General features: G+C 43.9%; 2 protein-coding genes across 5 annotated transcripts in view; one reads left to right on the top strand and one right to left on the bottom strand.

Annotated features, from left to right (window-relative positions):
• The window catches only part of DSTYK (dual serine/threonine and tyrosine protein kinase), a 72284-nt gene that overhangs the window by 49347 nt on the left and 2422 nt on the right, over positions 1 to 20515 (bottom strand). The window lies entirely within an intron of this gene.
• LOC100448901 (large ribosomal subunit protein uL22-like) lies at positions 11604 to 12158 on the top strand. The gene has a single exon (XM_054560152.1). The coding sequence runs from the start codon at positions 11604 to 11606 to the stop codon at positions 12156 to 12158; it is 555 nt and encodes a 184-aa protein (XP_054416127.1).

The raw sequence follows: 20515 nt of genomic DNA, 5'->3' as shown, positions 1-20515 counted from the left end.
CCTTTGTTACTGCTACTACCAGGAGAGTGGATAATAGAGAAGAAAACCAACTAAATCACTTTTCAGGACGAGAGGGAGAGAGCCTCTGCACCTCTGAAACAAAGTGTCAACTACAGGACAGCCAATGAAACAGGCTGCATCAGCCAAAACCAGAGCAGACACACCTCATTATTCATCTGACCCAAATGAACACTTCCGCCCTCCATCTTTCCTACAAAAAGTCACCACAAATAAACTTGCTACTGTCAAAACAACCAAAGACCAGCGCAGTAGGAAAGGGTGCTGAAGTTGATCCCAGTACACTGTTAGAAGTCCATGGCAAACATCACCGTCTCTGTTTTCCAACACATCACTATCCAAGCCCTTTGCTTCTCCCACTAAATCTTTAGCTTTTTCATCCATTTGACATCTCTACCAGATTTGAACAAGGGCATGGAGAGAAATGAAGTTGAAAGCAGATGGTTTTACTCCTGGATTCTCACACACTGCTCAGTGATGTGGTGGAACGCAATATGGAAGTGGGAACAGCACAAGAATGAAGGCAGGCTTTGCCACTCTGACGAGCTCTGTGACCTTGGCAATCCACTTGATCTTTCTGAGCCTTGAAATGCTCGTCGGTAAATGAAGGGGGGTGGAGTTGGATTAGATAATCTTTAACATGCTTTCCAATTCTAAAATGCCAGGTTTTAACTGCTGAAAGAACAATGATGTGAGGGGGATGGGTGGTTGGTGTGGTTGTTTTTATTTTATTTTCAATTATATGTGAATTTAATTATGCAAGTGCCCCTTGGACCACTATAACTGCAGATCAAAAAGTAGACTGAACTAGCCAGGGGCTCTGAGGACCTACAGTGCAGTCTTAGCAGTTCTCTAAAGAAGAGATTAAAAGCTGTAGACTGACAGTAGGAGGGAGGAAGAAAACCTGTTTCAGAGCTGGAGCAGCTGCCTCACTGACAGTTAAAGGACTTCCAAGTTAATCGAGTTTTCTTTTGTAATTAATACAACAGCATCTGCATATGGGCTGCCAGAAGGTAACAGCATGGCTTCTCAGCTGGCTCACATTAACCCTGCCAACTCTGGCTGGAGAAAAAATCATATCAAATTGTCTTAAGTGCAAACCAAGGCTTTTGTTGTTGTTGTTGTTCTTGGTGGTTGTTCTTAAATACAGATTTTGATTTTTGTTTACTTCTAAACAAAAGTTTCAAGCTAGATGGAAGAGAAGAACAACTAAAGCAGCAACCCATTTTGGTTTTTGTTTTACATAACATTTATTGAGCCCTTTCTATGTATTGATCACTTTATTTGCTTCATTTTATTTAATGCTCACAATTCTACAAGACAAGGACTATTATTAACTCCATTTAAAAATGAAGAAATGGGCCAGGCATGGTGGCTCACGCCTGTAATCCCAGCACTTTGGGAGGCCGACACGGATGGATGGAGCTCAGAAGTGAGAGACCAGCCTGGGCAACAAAGGGAGCAACCCCCGCCGTGCCTTTGCTTCTACTAAAAATTTTTAAAAATCAGCTAGGCATGGTGGTGTGCTACTCAGGAGGCTGAGGTGTGAAGACTGCTTGACCCTGGGGAGATCGAGGCTGCAGTGATCTGTGATCACACTACTGTGAGACTCTCCTGAGGTGAGTCACCTGCCTCAAAAAATAATAATAATGAAGATGAGGAAATGGATGCTCAAAAAACCAAACCAGGCTGGGTGCAGTGGCTCACGCCTGTAATCCCAGCACTTTGGGAGGCCGAGGCGGGTGGATGGAGCTCAGAAGTGAGAGACCAGCCTGGGCAACAAAGGGAGCAACCCCCGCCGTGCCTTTGTTTCTACTAAAAATTTTTAAAAATCAGCTAGGCATGGTGGTGTGCTACTCAGGAGGCTGAGGTGTGAAGACTGCTTGACCCTGGGGAGATCGAGGCTGCAGTGATCTGTGATCACACTACTGTGAGACTCTCCTGAGGTGAGTCACCTGCCTCAAAAAATAATAATAATGAAGATGAGGAAATGGATGCTCAAAAAACCAAACCAGGCTGGGCGCAGTGGCTCACGCCTGTAATCTCAGCACTTTGGGGGGCCGAGGCGGGTGGATCACCTGAGGTCAGGAGTTCGAGACCACCCTAGCCAACATGGTGAAACCCCATCTCTACTAAAAATACAAAAACTAGCCGAGCATGGTGGCCAATGCCTGTAATCCCAGCTATTCAGGAGGCTGAGGCAGGAGAATTGCTTGAACTCGGGAGGCAGAGGTTGTAGTGAGCCGAGATAATGCCATTGCACTCCAGTCTGAGTGACAAGAGCAAAACTCCGTCTCAAAAAGAAAAAACAAAAAACAGCTCAGGTTTCTCCATTTCTCTGAGCAACAAACTGCAGAGATAAGCAGGAACTGTACCTAAGTCTCTGGGGGCCAGTAGACAATGCCCCCTATGCCACACTGTTTTCTAATCTGGGGTCAAATGCGATTTAGTAACTGTAGGACCTCAATGTAAAGCAGACTGATACAATCCCTATGAAAGTTGCCCCAAACCATGAGGAAATAAAGCATATGGAGAAAACCGCAGCATTACCACTGGCTGGTACACACTTTCAAAAAATGTTATTCTACCTGAGATCTCTAAAGTCTCTTTGCTAAAACAAACAGCAGGCTCTTTGCAGAGAAATTCTTAGTGCTCTGCTCAACAGTCAGTGTGTATTACTGTTTGGGTGACTACTCTGAAAAGAGAAGATGGGAGGGAGGAAATACTCATGACCTGTTTCTGTTGCTAGTGACTCTTTAGGATAGATATTTTATTTAAATTGTTTTTGGGGTAATAGCAATCGATTTGTAGCAACACGCTCTCCTTCTTGCCTATTTTCCATCCCATCAGGCTGAGAAAACAATACCCCAAAGTATGGTGCTTTGGCATGCTGAGCACTTTGAACTAAAGGAGATTGGAAGGCTTCAGAAGCAAGGTTGCTCTCTGACCTTCTCCTGGCCTCCTGTCTGCCTCCCCTTTTTCTCCCCCTAAGCTACTCACAGAAACCAGAATTCCTCTTCCTCAAGACCACAGAAACTAGAAACCCCGGCCGGGCACAGTGGCTCATGCCTGTAATCCCAACACTTTGGGAGGCCCAGGTGGGTGGATCACTTGAGGTCAGGAGTTTGAGACCAGCCTGGTCAACATGGTAAAACCCCACCTCTACTAAAAATACAAAAATTAGCCAGGCGTGGTAGCATGTGCCTATAGTCCCAACTAGTTGGGAGGCTAAGGCAGGAGAATCGCTTGAACCTGGGAGGTAGGGGCTGCAGTGAGCCGAGATCGTGCCACTGCACTCCAGCCTGAGCAACAGAGTGAGACTCTGTCTCAAAAAAAAAAAAAAAAAAAGGAACTAACTAGAAATCCTCTTCTCTGAAGCAAGCCATAAAACTAGAAAGGTTGCTCTCTTGTCCTCTGAAGACCCTCATTCCAGAGAGGACCTGCCACATCCCACACCCTGGGGGAAGGAATGCACATAGAGAGCCCAAGAATAACCTGAACAGACCAGCCTTGCTGGGTTTCTCAGTCTATTACCATTAGATCATGTCCTACTGTCCAATGACTTTCTACACGGCAGTCAATTCTTCATCAAACCTAAGCATAAAAACAGACAGTTTTCCCTGGGTCTTTGTGACTTCATTTCTAAAGGCTCCCGTGTCACATAAATTTGCTATGCTTTTCTCTTGTTAAACTGTCTTTTATTAGAGAAGTGTTGGCCATGACCCTTAAGATGAGTGAGGAAATCTATCACACCTTTCAGCCACTACCAATCAATAATACATACTCGTGAAAGGTAACTGAAGGCTCTTAAGGTACAGTCTATGTCCAAGGTAGGGAAGGCACTATAAAAGTTGGTGAAATAGAAAATGCTTTTGCTTTATTATACTCCTGTAGCTCATAAAGTTAACACGGACTTCAGAGTTAATTCAGGTCTCAACAGTTATTACTGCAATACTTGTTCCTGGTACCCAAGGATTTCCCTCCTTTGGTAGTTTTAAAAATCTCACTTTTTTTTTTTTAAATAGAGATGGGGTCTCACTGTGTTGCCCAGGCTGGTCTCAAACTGCTGGGTTCACGCGACCCTCCCACCTCAGCCTCCCAAAGTGCTAGGATTACAGGCGTGAGCCACCGTGCCTGGCCTAAAAAAAAAGACGGAGACAGAGCTCAAAAAAAGAAAACACCAGCTCTGTCGCCCAGGCTGGAGTGCAGTGGCATGATCTCGGGTCATAGCAACCTCCACCTCCCTGGTTCAAGCAATTCTTGTGCCTCAGCCTCCCAGGTAGCTGAGACTACAGGCGTGTGCCAAAACTCCAGCTCTGTCGCCCAGGCTGGAGTGTAGTGGCATGATCTCGGGTCAGGGCAACCTCTACCTCCGAGGTTCAAGTGATTCTCGTGCCTCAGCCTCCCGAGTAGCAGGGACTACAGGCAAGTGCCACTAATTTTTTTTTTTTTTTTGTAGAGACAGGGTTTCACCATGTTGGCCAGGCTGATCTCAAACTCCTGACCTCAAGTGATCCGCCTGCCTCAGCCTCCCAAAGTGCTGAGATTACAGGTGTGAGCCACCATGCCTGGCCAAAAATATCACTTCTAACATTGTATTTTCCATGCTTTTATGGGAAGTCAACTTAAGTCCCCTCTGAAAGTGAATGAAAAACAAAGGATTTTTATAGTTAACTGAGGCAACCAGTGACACAAATATGCATTTCCACAAATAGGTAGTGATGTTTTATTTCTTACGATCTATACCAAAAGTAGAGAAAAGAACAAATCCTAAATTGAGAAAGTAATCTTATGTAGTCTTTCTACTACAGTCAATTCTACCACAAGCTTCAAAGTACTGAGCTACAAAAATTCCAGGGACTGAGAGAGAAAAAATTCAGTCCAGAAATATTTATTTATCCTTCCTAAACAAGCTCTCTGACCTTCAGCTAAATTTTAAAGACTGACACAGGAGGCACCCTCATTTAAGGAAAACAGATGCTTAGGCAGTCTGGCTTTCAGAATCTTCAGGACCAAGTAGTACACGCTATTTCTTTGGAAGGGGATAGTTATTGAAGATTAGAGACTGAAATGCACTCTAGTAGGCAAAGCTCTTGCTGGAATCGGAAAAGTCAAGTTGGCCGAAGTCTCTCTAAAGTTATTCTATGTCAGGACCACATTAACATCTCTCACAGCTTTTAAGAAGCAGATAGTATTGGTGCCTGGGGAGAGGAGACTGCCTCCCTAGGGGCTGATACTCCCTGGGAGCCATGTGAAATGGGAACGCACTCAGCAGCATGCTGAACAAGCTCCTTTCTGGGTGAAACTGCTCCTGAGACTGGTCACACTACAGAGGGAACAGAATCACAGCTGGCAGTTGAAGCTTTAATGTATGGGATGCAGAGATGGAAGTAGTTCCTTGAAAGAAGCCAACCCCATGCTTCACAGAGGGCTTAGTTTCTGGCATTTGGAAGGCAGTGTGTAACAGTTTATAAGCATTAACAATGATCCAAAGGTGGGAATATGTCAAAAGGACACAGGAACCAGCTTGAAGGGAAACTCACTCACCAAAGTGGGGACAATTTACGCATAAAAATAAAAAGTGATAGGAAGATATTACAATCCATTGAAAAAATTCACAAGTCTACACTGATTAAATAAACAAGACAAAAGGAAAGCTCTTCTTTACAGCAGACTACAACTAATACATATAGAAGGAATGATGGATATAAAAATCACCATTGGGCTGCACACAGTCGCTTATGCCTGTAGTCCTAGCACTTTGGGAGGCTGAGGCAGGAGGATCGCTTGAGCCTAGGAGTTCAAAACCAACCTGGGCAACATAGTGAGACTCCATCTCTACAAAAAATTTAAAAATTAGCTAGGCACGGTGGCATGTGCCTGTAGTCCCAGATACTAGGGAGGCTGAGGCAGGATTGCTTGAGCCCAGGAGATTAAGGCTGCAGTGAGCTATGATCACACCACTGCACTCCATCCAGCCTAGGTAACAGAGCAAGACCTTGCCTGTAAAAAGAAAACAACAACAAAAAAAACCCCATCACTGAGACAGGTGGGAGTTGTCAGTGAATGCTAGGTCTACTGGAAGGAGGTTTTTTGAGAAACAGGGTATCAGTGAAATACAAGAACACCTCTCCACAAACTAATCAATTGCAAAGGAAAAAAATGGTGAATTCACAAACTAATCAACTGCAAAGCAAAAAATGGTGAATTTTTTTTTTTTTTGAGACGGAGTTTCATTCTTGTTGCCCAAGCTGGAGTGCAATGGCATGATCTCGGCTCACTGCAGCCTCCACCTCCTGGGTTCGAGCAATTCTCCTGCCTCAGCCTCCCAAGTAGCAGGGATTACAAGCATGCACCACCATGCCTGGCTAATTTTTTTTCGTATTTTTAGTAGAGATGGGATTTCACCATAGTGGCCAGGCTGGTCTTGAACTCCTGACTTCAGGTGATCCACCCGCCATGGCCTCCCAAAGTGCTGGGATTACAGGCATGAGCCACTGCGCCTGGCCCTAAAACTGGTGAATTTAAGGTGGAGAAAACATCTCCAGGGATGGGTTGATGTCATATACCCTGTGATGAAAGGAAAAAAAAAGGAGACATTGTTGGGACAGTTGGCAAAACCTGAACAGGGTCTGTGGACTGGATGGTAGTACTGAACCCATGTTAATTTCTTGATTTGGCGAGCTGTATGATGATCATAGAAGCACATCCTTGTTTGGGAGGAATGCATACTGGAGTATTCAGAGGAGATGAGAAAACCTAACTGCACTCAGCTCTCAAAATGTTCAGAAAAAGACTACATCTAATATAGATCAGGAAGAAGAGAGACCGGGTGATGGAACAAACCCATGAAAATGTTAACAACTAGAAAATTTGCATGAAGCAGGTATTGGAACTCTTTTATTGTTCTCGCAATACTTACGTATGTTTGAAATTATTTCAAAATAATTTTTTTAGGATCCAAAGGTATACCTAGCAAAGCGTATGCAGCTCTTGATCTCAGAGGAAAGAGATCAAGAGATAGGATTTTACTTGACAAGAAAAACCAGCCGGAAAAAAAAAAATCCATCAAATACAGCAATAACAGGATTTGAACAACAACAGTTTCTTCACTGTCTCCACTTTTGCCCTGCACATTACCTTCCATCCCATCAATCTTCCTGTGATGTTTACTATTGCTTGTTCAGAGTCTGGGGAGTTCAAGGCACTGATCTAAGCAAGTAGTTTAGGATCAGACTTAGAATCCAAATCCACAAGTCTAAGCAGTATAGACCAACATGATGCTCCAGTATAGAACAGTCGGATGAAAGTTACCTGTAACCATCAGGTTCATTAAATAAGAAACCACCAAGGCCGGGCGTGATGGCTCATGCCTGTAATCCCAGCACTTTGGGAGGCCGAGGTGGGCGGATCACCTGAGGTCGGGAGTTTGAGACCAGCCTGACCATCATGGAGAAACCCCGTCTCTATTAAAAATACAGAATTAGCTGGACGTGGTGGCACATGCCTGTAATCCCAGCTACTCGGTAGGCTGAGGCAGGAGAATCGCTTGAACCCAGGAGAGGCTGCGGTGAGCCAAGATCACACCATTGTACTCCAGCCTGGGCAACAAGAGTGAAACTCAGTCTCAAAAAAAAAAAAAGAAAGAAAGAAAGAAACCACCAGAGGAAGCTTGACTTTGATTTTGCACTGCCCGTAGTGGCCCCTTATGTTTATTAGTGGTAGAGACTATATCGCCATTATACACTAACTACTTTTATCCTATACCAACAAACCACTTTTCCAAGTTAAAGCAGCAAAACTTTTCCAATTCTCTCCATGGGACAGGACCAGAAGAGCATGTCAGTTGTTCAATCAGGAGAAAGTAAAAGAGGTTTCCTCATGGGGTTCTCATATACTAAAAAATAAGAATGACTTTTCTTCTACTAGCTATATTCCCCCACTTTCCTCCTTGCACCTAGATATCGCCATAATATTAAACGCTAAGGCTAGAGTATATCATATGGAATATTCCTAAAACATAAACTCCATACTGGTTCACTCTCACTGTCCCTCTCATTTGAATAGAAAGAGCTTTTATTTAAAATAGTCTTGTAACCTAGCTGCATTTGTGATAGGGCCTTAGTCTTTGCTCTGGCAAGTTTGACTTGATTTAAAAAAAAAAAAAAACCCTGGGAAATTCTCTCCCCATTAAATAGACTAGAAAGTGTTAAAAAAAGATCTAAACTGAAATTTGTCTGGCATAAATAAGGCACTAAAGCTTTTTTTTTTTTTTTTTTTTTTGAGATGGAGCCTCGCTCTGTCGCCAGGCTGGAGTGCGGTGGCGTGATCTCGGCTCACTGCAATCTCTGCCTCCCGGGTTCAGGCGATTCTTCTGCCTCAGCCTCCCAGGCACTTAAGCTCTTAATCTGATGAAACTAAAGTTAGACACTTTGGGGATGAAAGTACTTTTTAAAATAAGCGGAATTTTTTTTAAAAAATCAAAGGCTTTTATAAATACATAACCTGGACATAATTCTTTGGGACAATTCTGATGTATCATTAGTTAGACAAATGAAAAGCAAAACAATCCTCAAGTCCCACTCCCATCATCCTGCCCAGAGCACACCACCCCAGGGAACGGAAGCATGTTATAATAAAGCCCAACTCCAAAGAAACTGGTGGTCAAAAGGTTCCCACAGCCACGTGGCACACAGCTGGGGAATACATCCAAACTGCTCACATTGCCTAGAGAAGAAAATAGAAAAACACACTGCCTGTGACGGGCACTTCAACCAGAACCCACAGGGGATACTGATGAGTCTCCATGCTCTGACCAACTTTCCCTCCAAGAGTTTTGGTTTGGACTTTGGAGGAACATTACGCATAAGGGAACTTTCTCAGAGAGTCTCATTTATAGCTCAAAGCAAGGAGACACATATCTTAAGCATTTCTACATCTGTTCTCCTCTGGTCATGTAAAGTGTCAAGTTCCAGGTTCCACAGGATCACCAAACTCCCTGTGTGGCAAAGAACTGAATCAGCCTCCAAGCCTGGGAATGACCTATGCTGAGACTGGACATCTTCCCAGGGCACTCCAGTCAGAGCTCTGCGAGGTAAAATAGAAAAATTGCACCCCCACACGGACTCACCCTCTGTAGTCTTGTTATAAATGACACTACTCAGATTCCCTGCACCATGTAGGAAGCAAAACCCGTCATCCCTAGAGGCTATTTTCCTGTAAGAAGGAGCAAATTAACCTTAGGTTTTACAACCATAACCAAAAAAACCACATCCACCCATACCTTGTACTTTTCCTACCAGCTTCTCTGTGACTTCTAAGAAAGACAGAAATGAAAGAAGCTCTAACAGTAATCTTCATAAATGCATTCTGCATTTGAACCACAAAAACAAGATGATATAATTTTTCCATCAAAGAGAAAATAAGCTGATTTTCCTCTACTGTCAGAAAGTGGGCAGAACATTTCAATTCTTATTCTTTTTTTTAACAAGACAGAGTCTCGCTCTGTCACCCAGGCTGGAGTGCAGTGGCGCGATCTCGGCTGGTTGCAAACTTCGCCCCCTGGGTTCAAGAGATTCTCCTGCCTCAGCTTCCCAAGTAGCTGGGATTACAGGCACCCTCCACCACACCCCGATAATTTTTTGTATTTTTAGTAGGGACAGGGTTTCACCACGTTGGCCAGGCTGGTCTTGAACTCCTGACCTCAGGTGATCCACCTACCTTGGCCTCCCAAAGTGCTGGGATTATAGGCATGAGCTACCGCACCCAGTAAATTTTTTGTATTTTTAATCGAGATGGGGTTTCGCCATGTTGGCCAGGTTGGTCTTGAACCCCTGACCTCAGGTGATCTGCCCACTTCGGCCTCCCAAAGTGCTGGGATTACAGGTGTGAGCCACTGCGTCCAGCCTCAACTCCTATTCTCATCAATGCCATTTAATCTTACAACTTTCCATATGCCCTACACTCCTACCCACTCAAAGACAACTAATGATAACCAATTTGTAGAAAATCCTCTGGGAGAGACATGATGAAACACTAATCCTTTTTTCCTTCATAACATCAATTTGGAATTAATAATCTCAGTTAGTTGGACAGAGTGGTTCACCAATGTGTGTCCTGTGCCTAGTACGGAGTCAGGCATTAAATAAAGATTTGCTGAGTGAATGAATATTAAGAATTCACTTCCCATATCATGGTGAAGCTCAGGTCTACTGGTATTGCATGCAAGTCATTCTTTGGAACATGAAAATAATTATTTGGGATACTGGCACAGAATGCAACTGCACCTACTACTTGATAGCACAACAGGGTGACTATAGTCAATAATAATTTAATTTTTTTTTTTTTTGAGACAGAGTTTCACTCTTGTTGCACAGGCTGGAGTGCAATGGTGCAATCTTGGCTCACTGCAACCTCCACCTCCCAGGTTCAGGCGATTTTCCTGCCTCAGCCTCCTGCGTAGCTGGGATTACAGGCATGTGCCACCACACCCAGCTAGTTTTGTATTTTTAGTAGAGACGGAGTTTCGCCATGTTGGTCAGGCTGTTCTCGAACTCCTGACCTCATGTTATCCACCCGCCTTGGCCTCCCAAAGTGCTGGGATTACAGGCATGAGCCACCACGACGGCCCAATTGTATATTTTTAAATAACTTAAAGAAAGTAATTAGATTGTTTGTAACTCAAAGGATAAATGCTTAAGGGGATGGGTACCCCATTCTCCATGATGTGTTTATTTCACATTGCATGCCTGTATCAAAACATCTCAGGTATCCCATAAATATATAAACCTACTATGTACCACAAAATTAAAAACAAAATTTTTTTAATAAAAAAAAAAAAAGAATGCAACTGCAGCCTAACTAGTCACCTATCAAATGCATATCATTGTTCTTCTTTAGGGGCCCAGAGAGTAAAATGTGTGTGAATTTACAAAAATCCTTATGTTCTATGGGGCCAAAAAACGCCCTTCCAAAGAAGAAATTAAATTGCATTTAATTTCAAAACATCATTCCAATATCCACCAGCTGTGAAAATAATTTAACAGATATTTATTTGCCCATTATGTACAAAGCACTATGGTAGGCACTACAGGGGGTACAAAATGAGTAAAACATACTCTTTACCCTTAGTGGTACACAATCTTGTCAGCAGGCTAAGACAAACATACCCACAGCTATCATACAAAAGAAAAGGCTGGGCGCAGTGGTTCACACCGGTAATGCCTGCACTTTGGGAAGCCAAGACGGGAGGATCACCTGCGGTCAGGAATTTGAGACCAGCCTGACCAACATGGTGAAACCTGTCTCTACTAAAAATACAAAATTAGCCAGTCGTGGTGGTGCACGCTTGCGATCCCAGCTACTCAGGAAGGCTGAGGCAGGAGAATCGCTTGAACTTGGGAGGCAGAGGTTGCAGTGAGCCAAGATTGCATCACTGCACTCCAGCCTGGGCATCAGGAAAGGAAATCTGGGAAACTCGGGAAGGAGAAGGGGGAAAGGGAGAGGGGGAAGGGAGAGGGGGAAGGGAAGGGAAGGGGAAGGGGAAGGGGCTTCTTCCCCTACGTGGCCTGAGGTAATCTGTGAAAATGGTTCGCTATTCACTTGACCCAGAGAATCCCACAAAATCATGCAAATCTAGAGGTTCAAATCTTCGTGTTCACTTTAAGAATACTCATGACACTTCTCAGGCCATCAAGAGTATGCGTATACGAAAAGCCACGAAGTATCTGAAAGCTACCACTTTACAGAAACAGCGTGTACCATTCCAACATTACAATGGTTGCGTTGGTTGGTGCGCCCAGGCCAAGCAGTGGGGCTGGACACAAGGTCAGTGGTGCAAAAAGCTTGCTGAATTTTTGCTGCACATGCTTAAAAATGCAGAGAATAATGCTGAACTTAAGGGTTTAGATGTAGATTCTCTGGTCATTGGGTATATCAAAGCGAACAAAGCACCTAAGATGTGCCACTGGACCTACAGAGCTCATGGTCGGATTAACCCACACGTGAGCTCTCTCTGCCACATTGAGATGATCCTTACTGAAAAGGAACAAATTGTTCCTAAACCAGAAGAGGAGGTTGCCCAGAAGAAAAAGTTATCCCAGAAGAAACTGAAGAAACAAAAACTTATGACACAGGGCTAAATTCAGCATTAAAATAAATACAATTAAATATTTTTTTAAAAAAAGGAAAGAAAAGAAATAAAGGCATAATCTGTATGAGCAGAGCCTATATTAACTGAGTAACAGGTATAAGGTAAAATTCATATTCCCCTTTATTTCCATAACTTTTTTTTAGGTTTTATTCTGAAAGGATTGTTTTTGAGAAGTGCACTTATTGGAGAAAGATTCCCTGTTCTCTTAACCTAGTAAAACAGAGAACAGAAGCATGGAGAAAGAAAAGGAGAAAGTAGACAGAGCAAAACAAAATATAAAAACCAGATTGGATTTTTATTTAAATCCATGCGTTCTGTAAAAACTACTTGCAAGGCTGAAGAACTAACCATACTGAAATCAGTAATGACTTTTAAGACTAAACATATTGCAAATTATAATAAGCTTAAAGGCAATAATATTTTCTCTTTTAAAAGCAGGCAGGCTGGGCATGGGAGCTCACGCCTGTAATCCCACCACTTTGGGAGGCCAAGGTGGCCAGATCACTTGAGGCCAGGAGTTCAACATCAGCCTAGCCAAAACAGTAAAACCCCGTCTCTACCAAAAAAAAAAATAGCCAGTGTGGTTGGTGCGTGCCTGCAGTCCCAGCTACTTGGGAGGCTGAGGTAGGAGAATCACTTTTATCCAGGAGGCAGAGGTTGCAGTGAGCCAAGATCCAGCCTGGGTGACAAGAGTGAGACTGTCTCAAAAAATAAAATAAGAAAAGGAGAGGGGTGGGAAGGGGGAGGGGAGGGGAGGGGAGGGGAGGGGGAGGGGAGGGAAGGGAAGGGAAGGGGAGGGGAGGGAAAGGGAGAGGAAGGGAGAGAAGCAGAGGGGGCAGAATTTCCCAATCCTTTTTAATAGCAAGCTGACCAGCTGGGCAAGGTGGCTCATGCCTGTAATCCCAGTGCTTTGGGAGGCCGAGGCAGGCGGATCACCTGAGGTCAGGAGTTCCAGACCAGCCTGACCAATATGGTGAAACCCTGACTCTACTAAAAATACAAAAATTATCCGGGTGTGGTGGTGTACGCCTGTAGTCCCAGCTACTTGGGAGGTTGAGACAGGAGAAATGCTTGAACCAGGAGGCAGAGGTTGCAGTGAGCTAAGATCGTGCCACTGCACTCCAGCCTGGGCGACAGAGCGAGACTCTGTCTCAAAACAACAACAAAAATAGCAGGCAGACCTGTACCATGGGAAACAGATTACCCCCGGAAAGGAAGATTCGGAAGGAGAAAGACCAGAAAGGGAAAGGGTGCAAAGAGCCACTGTGGCTGGGGAGGCCATTTCCTCCCAGGGAGCAGGAGATAGCAAGATCAGCAACAAGGGGCCTGATGCCCTAAATGTCAGGGAGTGGAAACTAGAATAAGAGCCTGAGTAGGTAGTGCCACATTATATTCATTCAATCAGATAGTCTCCCACTAAGTAAATGACGGTTCCATACAAGCTGTGGAGCCTGGGTGATGACTCATTTGTAACAGAGTCTCTCTACTGCCAGGGTGTATTTTGTATTCCCATGGCCAGGTCAGAAAAGAACAAAGGAAGAGCTGAAGAAGCAGAACTGGACTGGGAGCCTAGAGACTCGGGCCTAAATCTGCCTCTAGCTCAAAATTGTTCTGTCCCACATTCCATCTTTCTGTTCCTCTCATTCTTCTGCCAACCCCATGTTCCAACTTTCTAAATCAATGCTCACCATACACACACACGCACACACACACACACACACCACTCAAACAGCCACATATATTTAGCATTAATTATATGCCTGTGCTTTGAGGTATATTATCTCCAAATATCACAACAACTTTGTAAGGCAGGCATTATCACTCCCATTTTATTTATTTATTGAGATATAATTCACCCCTTTTAAGTGTACAATTCAGTGGCTTTTAGAATGTTCACAAAGTTGTACAAGTATCATCACTATTTAATTCCAGAGCACTCTCATCTCCTCCCAGAAAAATCCCATACCCATTAGCAGTCACCCTTTATTTGCTCATTTTCTTCTCCCCACATCCCCTAGCAACCACTAATCTACTTTCTATCTCTATGAATTTGCCTATTTTGGATATTTCATATCAATGGAATCATACAATATGTGGCATTGTGTATTACTCCCATTATATATATGAAGAACCCAAGATTCAAATAGGTTAAGTAACTTGCCCCAAGTCACACAGTTAAAAAGAGAATGCACTAGAATAGGAACCCAGGTTTCATTCAAATGCTATGCTTGCTTTTGGCCACTGAATGCTGCCTCCATGAGGGAAGAAAATTAAGAAAGAAAGACCAAGTTTTGGATATACTTGGAAAAATGGGATTTTGTTAATCTAAGGTATTACCTTAGAATAGATTATCTTTTATTAAAAGTAATAAGAACCAAAACTATGGCACTATCTTTACTGAGCTTATGTTGAAATGCACTGGCAACTCTTCTTAACAGATGATGGCAAACTACCACAGAGCACACCCATCCCAGTCTCATCACTGCTGTCACTGTGCTCCACCCCACAATCCCAGCTTCTCCCCACCCCTCAGCCCCATAAAGATGACAGCTCTATAAAATGAAGCTCTAAAGAATCTCCTCTTTCCCAACTTTTCATCCCTTCCCCAAATGTTACTCTGCCACTTAAACTTTCTTATCAGACAAATTTCTAAGACGACCAAGGAAAATGCCTATTTATTTTATTATTATTATTATTATTATTTTTTTTTTTTGAGACACAGTCTCACTCTATCACCCAAGCCGGAGTGCACTGGCATGATCTCAGCTCACTGCAATCTCTGCCCCCTGGGTTCCAGCGATTCTCCTGCCTCAGCCTCCTGAGCAGCTGGGATTATAGGCTCGCACCGCCATGCCCCGCTAGTTTTTTGTATTTTAGTGGAGACGATGTTTCACCATGCTGGCCAGGCTAGTCTCGAGCTCCTGACCTCAGGTGATCCACCCGCCTCAGCCTCCCAAAGTGGTGGAATTACAGGAGTGAGACACCGCGCCCAGCCGAAAATGCCTATTTTAAATAAGTACACTAGTGCTTTTCCTCTTCTTTTAAATGCTGGCACATTTAAAAGGTGTGACAAAAAGAAGGTGAAGAATGTTGGAGAAACACAGCTGTGAGCTCACCAAAGGCAAAGAGCTATAAAAAAAACCTGAGAATTATAACTCATATAAAATGCTGCCTTAGCATTCTGCTTTTTTATGTATGTGTTTTATGTGTTGCACACGTATATAGTTTAGATTAGATTATACCTTTCTAGAGGACTAAGTTCAGGTCTTCTTGGACCTTTTTAATCCATCATCCAACATAAACGATTATTGATGATAATTATAATTATTTTTTCTTTCTTAAAAGTATAGAAGGGTTTTTTGACTGTTGTGGGGTGGGGGGAGGGGGGAGGGGGGAGGGATAGCATTAGGAGATATACCTAATGCTAAATGACGAGTTAATGGGTGCAGCACACCAGCATGGCACATGTATACATATGTAACTAACCTGCACATTGTGCACATGTACCCTAAAACTTAAAGTATAATAATAATAAAATTTAAAAAAAAAAGTATAGAAGGGAAAGACTGATCTTCACTGGCCTAAGGCCAAGGCCAATGTCTTTATTTGACTCTTTATCCCCCATACGCAGCACATTGCTCAGTACATACCAGGCACTCAGGTATTTATTGAATAATAGCTAATACTTACACAGCACCTTAGCAGGCACTGTTTTCTTTTGTTTTTTTTTTTTTTTTAGTTTTTTTTTTTGAGACGGAGTCTCGCTCTGTCGCCCAGGCTGGAGTGCAATGGCGCAATCTTGGCTCACCAAAACCTCCGCCTCCCGGGTTCAAGCGATTCTCCTGCCTCAGCCTCCTGAGTAGCTAGGATTACAGGCATGCGCCACCATGCCCGGCTAATTTTATATTTTTAGTAGACATAGGGTTTCTCCATGTTGGTCAGGCTGGTCTCAAACTCTTGACCTCAGGTGATCCACCCGCCTCAGCCTGCCAAACTGTTGGGATTACAGGTGTGAGCCACCGCACCCGGCCTGTTCTTTTTTTTTTTTTAAAGACAGAGTCTCGCTTTGTCACCCAGGCTGGAGCACAGTGGGGCGATCTTGACTCACTGCAACCTCCGCCTCCCGGGTTCAAGCGATTCTCCTGCCTCAGCCTCCTGAGTAGCTGGGATACAGGCACCTGCCACCCTGCCCGGCTAATTTTTGTATTTTTAGTACAGATAGGGTCAGGCTGGTCTCAAACTCCTGACCTCAAGTGATCCGCCCTCCTTGGCCTCCCAAAGTGCTGGGATTACAGGCATGAGCCACCGCTCCAAGCCCAGGTCCTGTTCTAAACGTGCACATAGATTCACTCCCAAGAACTCTAGAGATCGGTACTGTTATAATCCCTATTTCCAGATGAGGAAATAAAGGCACAGCACAGTTATGATTTGCCCAAGATCATTTGGTTAGTAAGAGGTAAAACCAGGATTCAAAGAAGGCACCACAGACCACAGAACTCCAACAAGACATATTTAAGTCACTCCAATATCTCTTTTTTTTTTTTTTGAGACAGAGTCTTGCTGCGACACCCAGGCTGGAGTGCAATGGCTCGATCTCGACTCACTGCAACCTCCGCCTCCTGGGTTCAAGCGATTCTCCTGCCTCAGCCTCCCGAGTAGCTGGGGTTACAGGCACGCGCCATCATGCCTGGCTATTTTTTGTACTTTTAGTAGAGATGGGGTTTCACCACGTTGGCCAGGCTGGCCTCGAACTCCTGACCTTGAGTGATCTGCCCACCTCGGCCTCCCAAAGTGCTGGAATTACAGGCGTGAGCCACCGCACCCGGCCCACTCCGATTTCTTAAAATTGAGAGGCTTATGACAAATTGCAACAGCTAGGAACTTTACTGGATCATAAAACAAGAAAAATACTTTCCCATGCTGGGCACAGTGGCTCACGCCTGTAATCCCAGCACTTTGGGAGGCCAAGGCAGGCAGATCGCTTGAGGTCAGGAGTTTGAGACCAGCCTGGCCAACATGGTAAAACCCTGTCTCTACTAAAAATACAAAAACAAAATTAGCTGGGCCTGGTGGCAGGCGCCTATAGTCCCAGCTACTCAGGACGCTGAAGCAGGAGAATCACGTGAACACAGGAGGTGAAGGTTGCAGTGAGCCAAGATCACGCCACCACACTCCAGCCTGGGCAACAGAGAGACTCTGTCTCAAAAAAAAAAAGAAAAAGAAAAATACTTTTCCCTCTGCTACTCTTAATACTCCACCCTGCCTTTCCTCAGAAGTGCTCAAAGCCTTTACTTATTTATTTATTTACTTATTTTTTTTGAGACAGAGTTTCGCTCTTCTTGCCCAGGCTGGAGTGCAATGGCGTGATTTCCGCTCACCACAACCTCCGCCTCCCACATTCAAGTGATTCTCCTGCCTCAGCTTTCCCCAGCAGCTGGGATTACAGGCATGTGCCACCATGCCCAGCTAATTTTTTTGGATTTTTAAGAGACGGGGTTTCTCCATGTTGGTCAGGCTGGTCTCCAACTCCCAACCTCAGGTGATCCACCCACCTCAGCCTCCCAAAGTGCCGGGATTACAGGTGTGAGCCACCACACCCAGCCTTACTTTTTAACTTCTAAAATATCATATACATTACATATTCTCTACACTGACCCCAGTGAATTCAGAACTATAAAATGTTAGAGGAAAATATTATTTTGGGGTCCTTTACTCTCTTTTGTGGGTGAAAGTGAGACAATAAAAATTTTTGGTATCATATGGCATTACAGATGGCATATAGACATGAAAATTGTTTTACTACTGTTACCATCCTTATACTCCAATCATTTCAAATTTAGAGTTAATCCCTGGTCTTCTTTCAGTTGCTCAAATACCACACTACATCAACCTAGAGGCACAGTTCCATTCTGAAATGATGCTTAAAACCTACAGGTTTGTTAGGGTAAGAATTGAGTGTTCCTTCAACACCCAATTTCCTATTAATCAGAGACTAACATTCATAAAAGAAAGTTGAGGGCTGGGTGTGGTGGCTGATTACTGTAATTCCAGCACTTTGGGAGGTTGAGGTGGAAGGATCGTTTGAGGCCATGAGCCAGCCTGGGCAACAAAGTGAGACCCCATCTTTACAAAAAATTTAAAAAAGAAAGTTGAGATAGTCTCTGAATAACTTGACCTTACAAAGATGGCCTGTAAATGGAGAGAACAAGAGCTAGTTGTCTTTTTAGGAGTGATTTCTACTTTCTGACATGATCACCTAAATAGCTAGGAAAAGGCATCCCTAAAATATACATATTAAGTGTCCCTTCACTAACTTTCCTTGGTGCATTTTTACCCCCAAACTCTCCACGCTGAAAGGAAGAGAAGCATTTTATGGAACAAAACCGAATTGCTCCCAGTCCTGCCATCTGCACCCTCCCAGGTTTTTATCTGGGATGGACAGACTCCCGATGGTGAAGAGAGTAAAATACGCAAAGATCAGTTGATGATGCAGTCAACTGGAAAAGCCAATGAAGCGAAATGCAAAGGTATATTTGTATGTCTTAAGTTGTTTTTTAAAGAATAAAAACAAGAGCCAACGAAAGTGCCTTGAAAACCTCCATCTCTCTGAGGTTAATCAATTCTCTTTGTTTTAGAAGCAAGTATAAAATAAATAGTTGTTTTAAAATAAGAACAGCAATAAAGGGCTTTTTAAGATAAGCTGTGAGAGAAACTTCCGAGCAGGAGACACCTCTGGAAAGCACTGTTATGGGAGCGGGTGAAAGTACACATTCTGGGGATCGTCTCAGAAAACACTAGCCCTTCCCATCAGCTGTTTTCTGGTAGCCTCACAGATACTAGTTCTCTCTACAAGTCCATTCCAGGACAGTATATTTCTGGACATAAGATGTCAAAAACACAACTTCAGAAAAACTAGTCATCCCCCTCCTTTTATGCTACAAAGTAAAATAAGGTTTTTTAAATTCCTATCCAAACCAACTAAATGGAACGGTATCATTTAGGACCCTGTCATGATCTTAGTATCTTATTTTTATCACCATTTCTGGATTCCCAGTCGGATGTAGGATATTAAGCGCAAAACTTTGGGAATATAAGACCTAACACGCAAAGTCAGAACAATTCATCCAGTTCTGAGCCTCGTGTTCAAATTTGCTATGAGCATCTAAATTCATGGTTCTGAAAATTTTAACAGACCACTTGCATCACATTCCCCAGTGTCTTTTATTATTACTATTATTATTATTATTATTGAGACAGAGTCTTGCTCTGTCGCACAGGGTTGAGTGCAGTGGCACAATCTCTGCTCACTGCAACCTCCGCCTCCTGGTTTCAAGCGATTCTCCTGCCTCAGCCTCCCCAGTGGCTGAGATTACAGGCGCCACCCACCACACCTGGCTAGTTTTTTACATTTTTGGTAGAGACGGGGTTTCACCATTTTGGCCAGGCTGTCCTCGAATTCCTGACCTCAAGTGATCCGCCCCGCCTCTGCCTCCCAAAGTGCTGGGATTACAGACGTGAGCCACCGCGCCCGACCCTCTTCAGGGTCTTTTCATGTTAAATTAGATTCTTAGGACCCACTTCACACACCTATTCAATCGGAATTTATGAGCTAGAGCATGAGACATGGTATTTTTAATACGCCCCTGGGGTGAGTTTAATACACACTTTAGTTTGAGAATCACTAAATTAAATCCACAGACTTCTTTGCTGTTTTGTCCCCAAGATAACTATCTACATGGAATGCCAGTCCTTTCTCCCTTCCAATCTAAAGTTATTTCCTAATTAGACGCAGTAGTTAACAAATCCTCCAGTTCCCCACCAACAGCAGTTTAAAAGGAAGCAAGACGTTAGGAAAGATTAAAGACTGCACGATTTTAAGTGTTTGGGGGCCTCTGGCACATCCTAGAAAGAATCATGCAATAAGAACAAGAGTAGCTAGTTCTCCATTGGCTCAGGACCAAAATGATCCCTTCCCTCTCTTCTTCACCATAAGCAGGAGCAACATCTCTGGCAATTCCCTGGCACCCATCAGATATGATTTCCTCTGGCGACCCCCAACCCTATTTAGAGAATGTCCCCTCTTCACAGAGCTGCCTCATGATTGGTGTGAACACATTTCACATACATCATCAAACCCACACACCCGACTACAGTCCCATGGCCTCCTCGGACTCCCGGGACTCCCTGCCGCCTCTGCTCCATCTCTAAACTGGGGCTCTGACCCACAACTGCGCACCCGCCCGCCCCCAACTCAGAGCAACTTTCCCCACTCCTCAGATTAACTGCTACCCTCTCCGAACGCCGGCCCGCCCCAGGTCCGTCAGCGTACACCCCGGTCCCCGGGGT

Source organism: Pongo abelii, chromosome 1, assembly GCF_028885655.2.
Source record: "Pongo abelii isolate AG06213 chromosome 1, NHGRI_mPonAbe1-v2.0_pri, whole genome shotgun sequence".
NCBI lineage: Eukaryota > Metazoa > Chordata > Mammalia > Primates > Hominidae > Pongo > Pongo abelii.
The sequence above is the reverse complement of the archived record's forward strand: the minus strand, read 5'-3'. Positions and strand labels throughout refer to the sequence as shown.

Coding starts and splice junctions, on each gene's coding strand:
- LOC100448901 (XM_054560152.1), top strand. CDS start 11,604: ATGGTTCGCTATTCACTTGACCCAGAGAATCCCACAAAATCATGCAAA.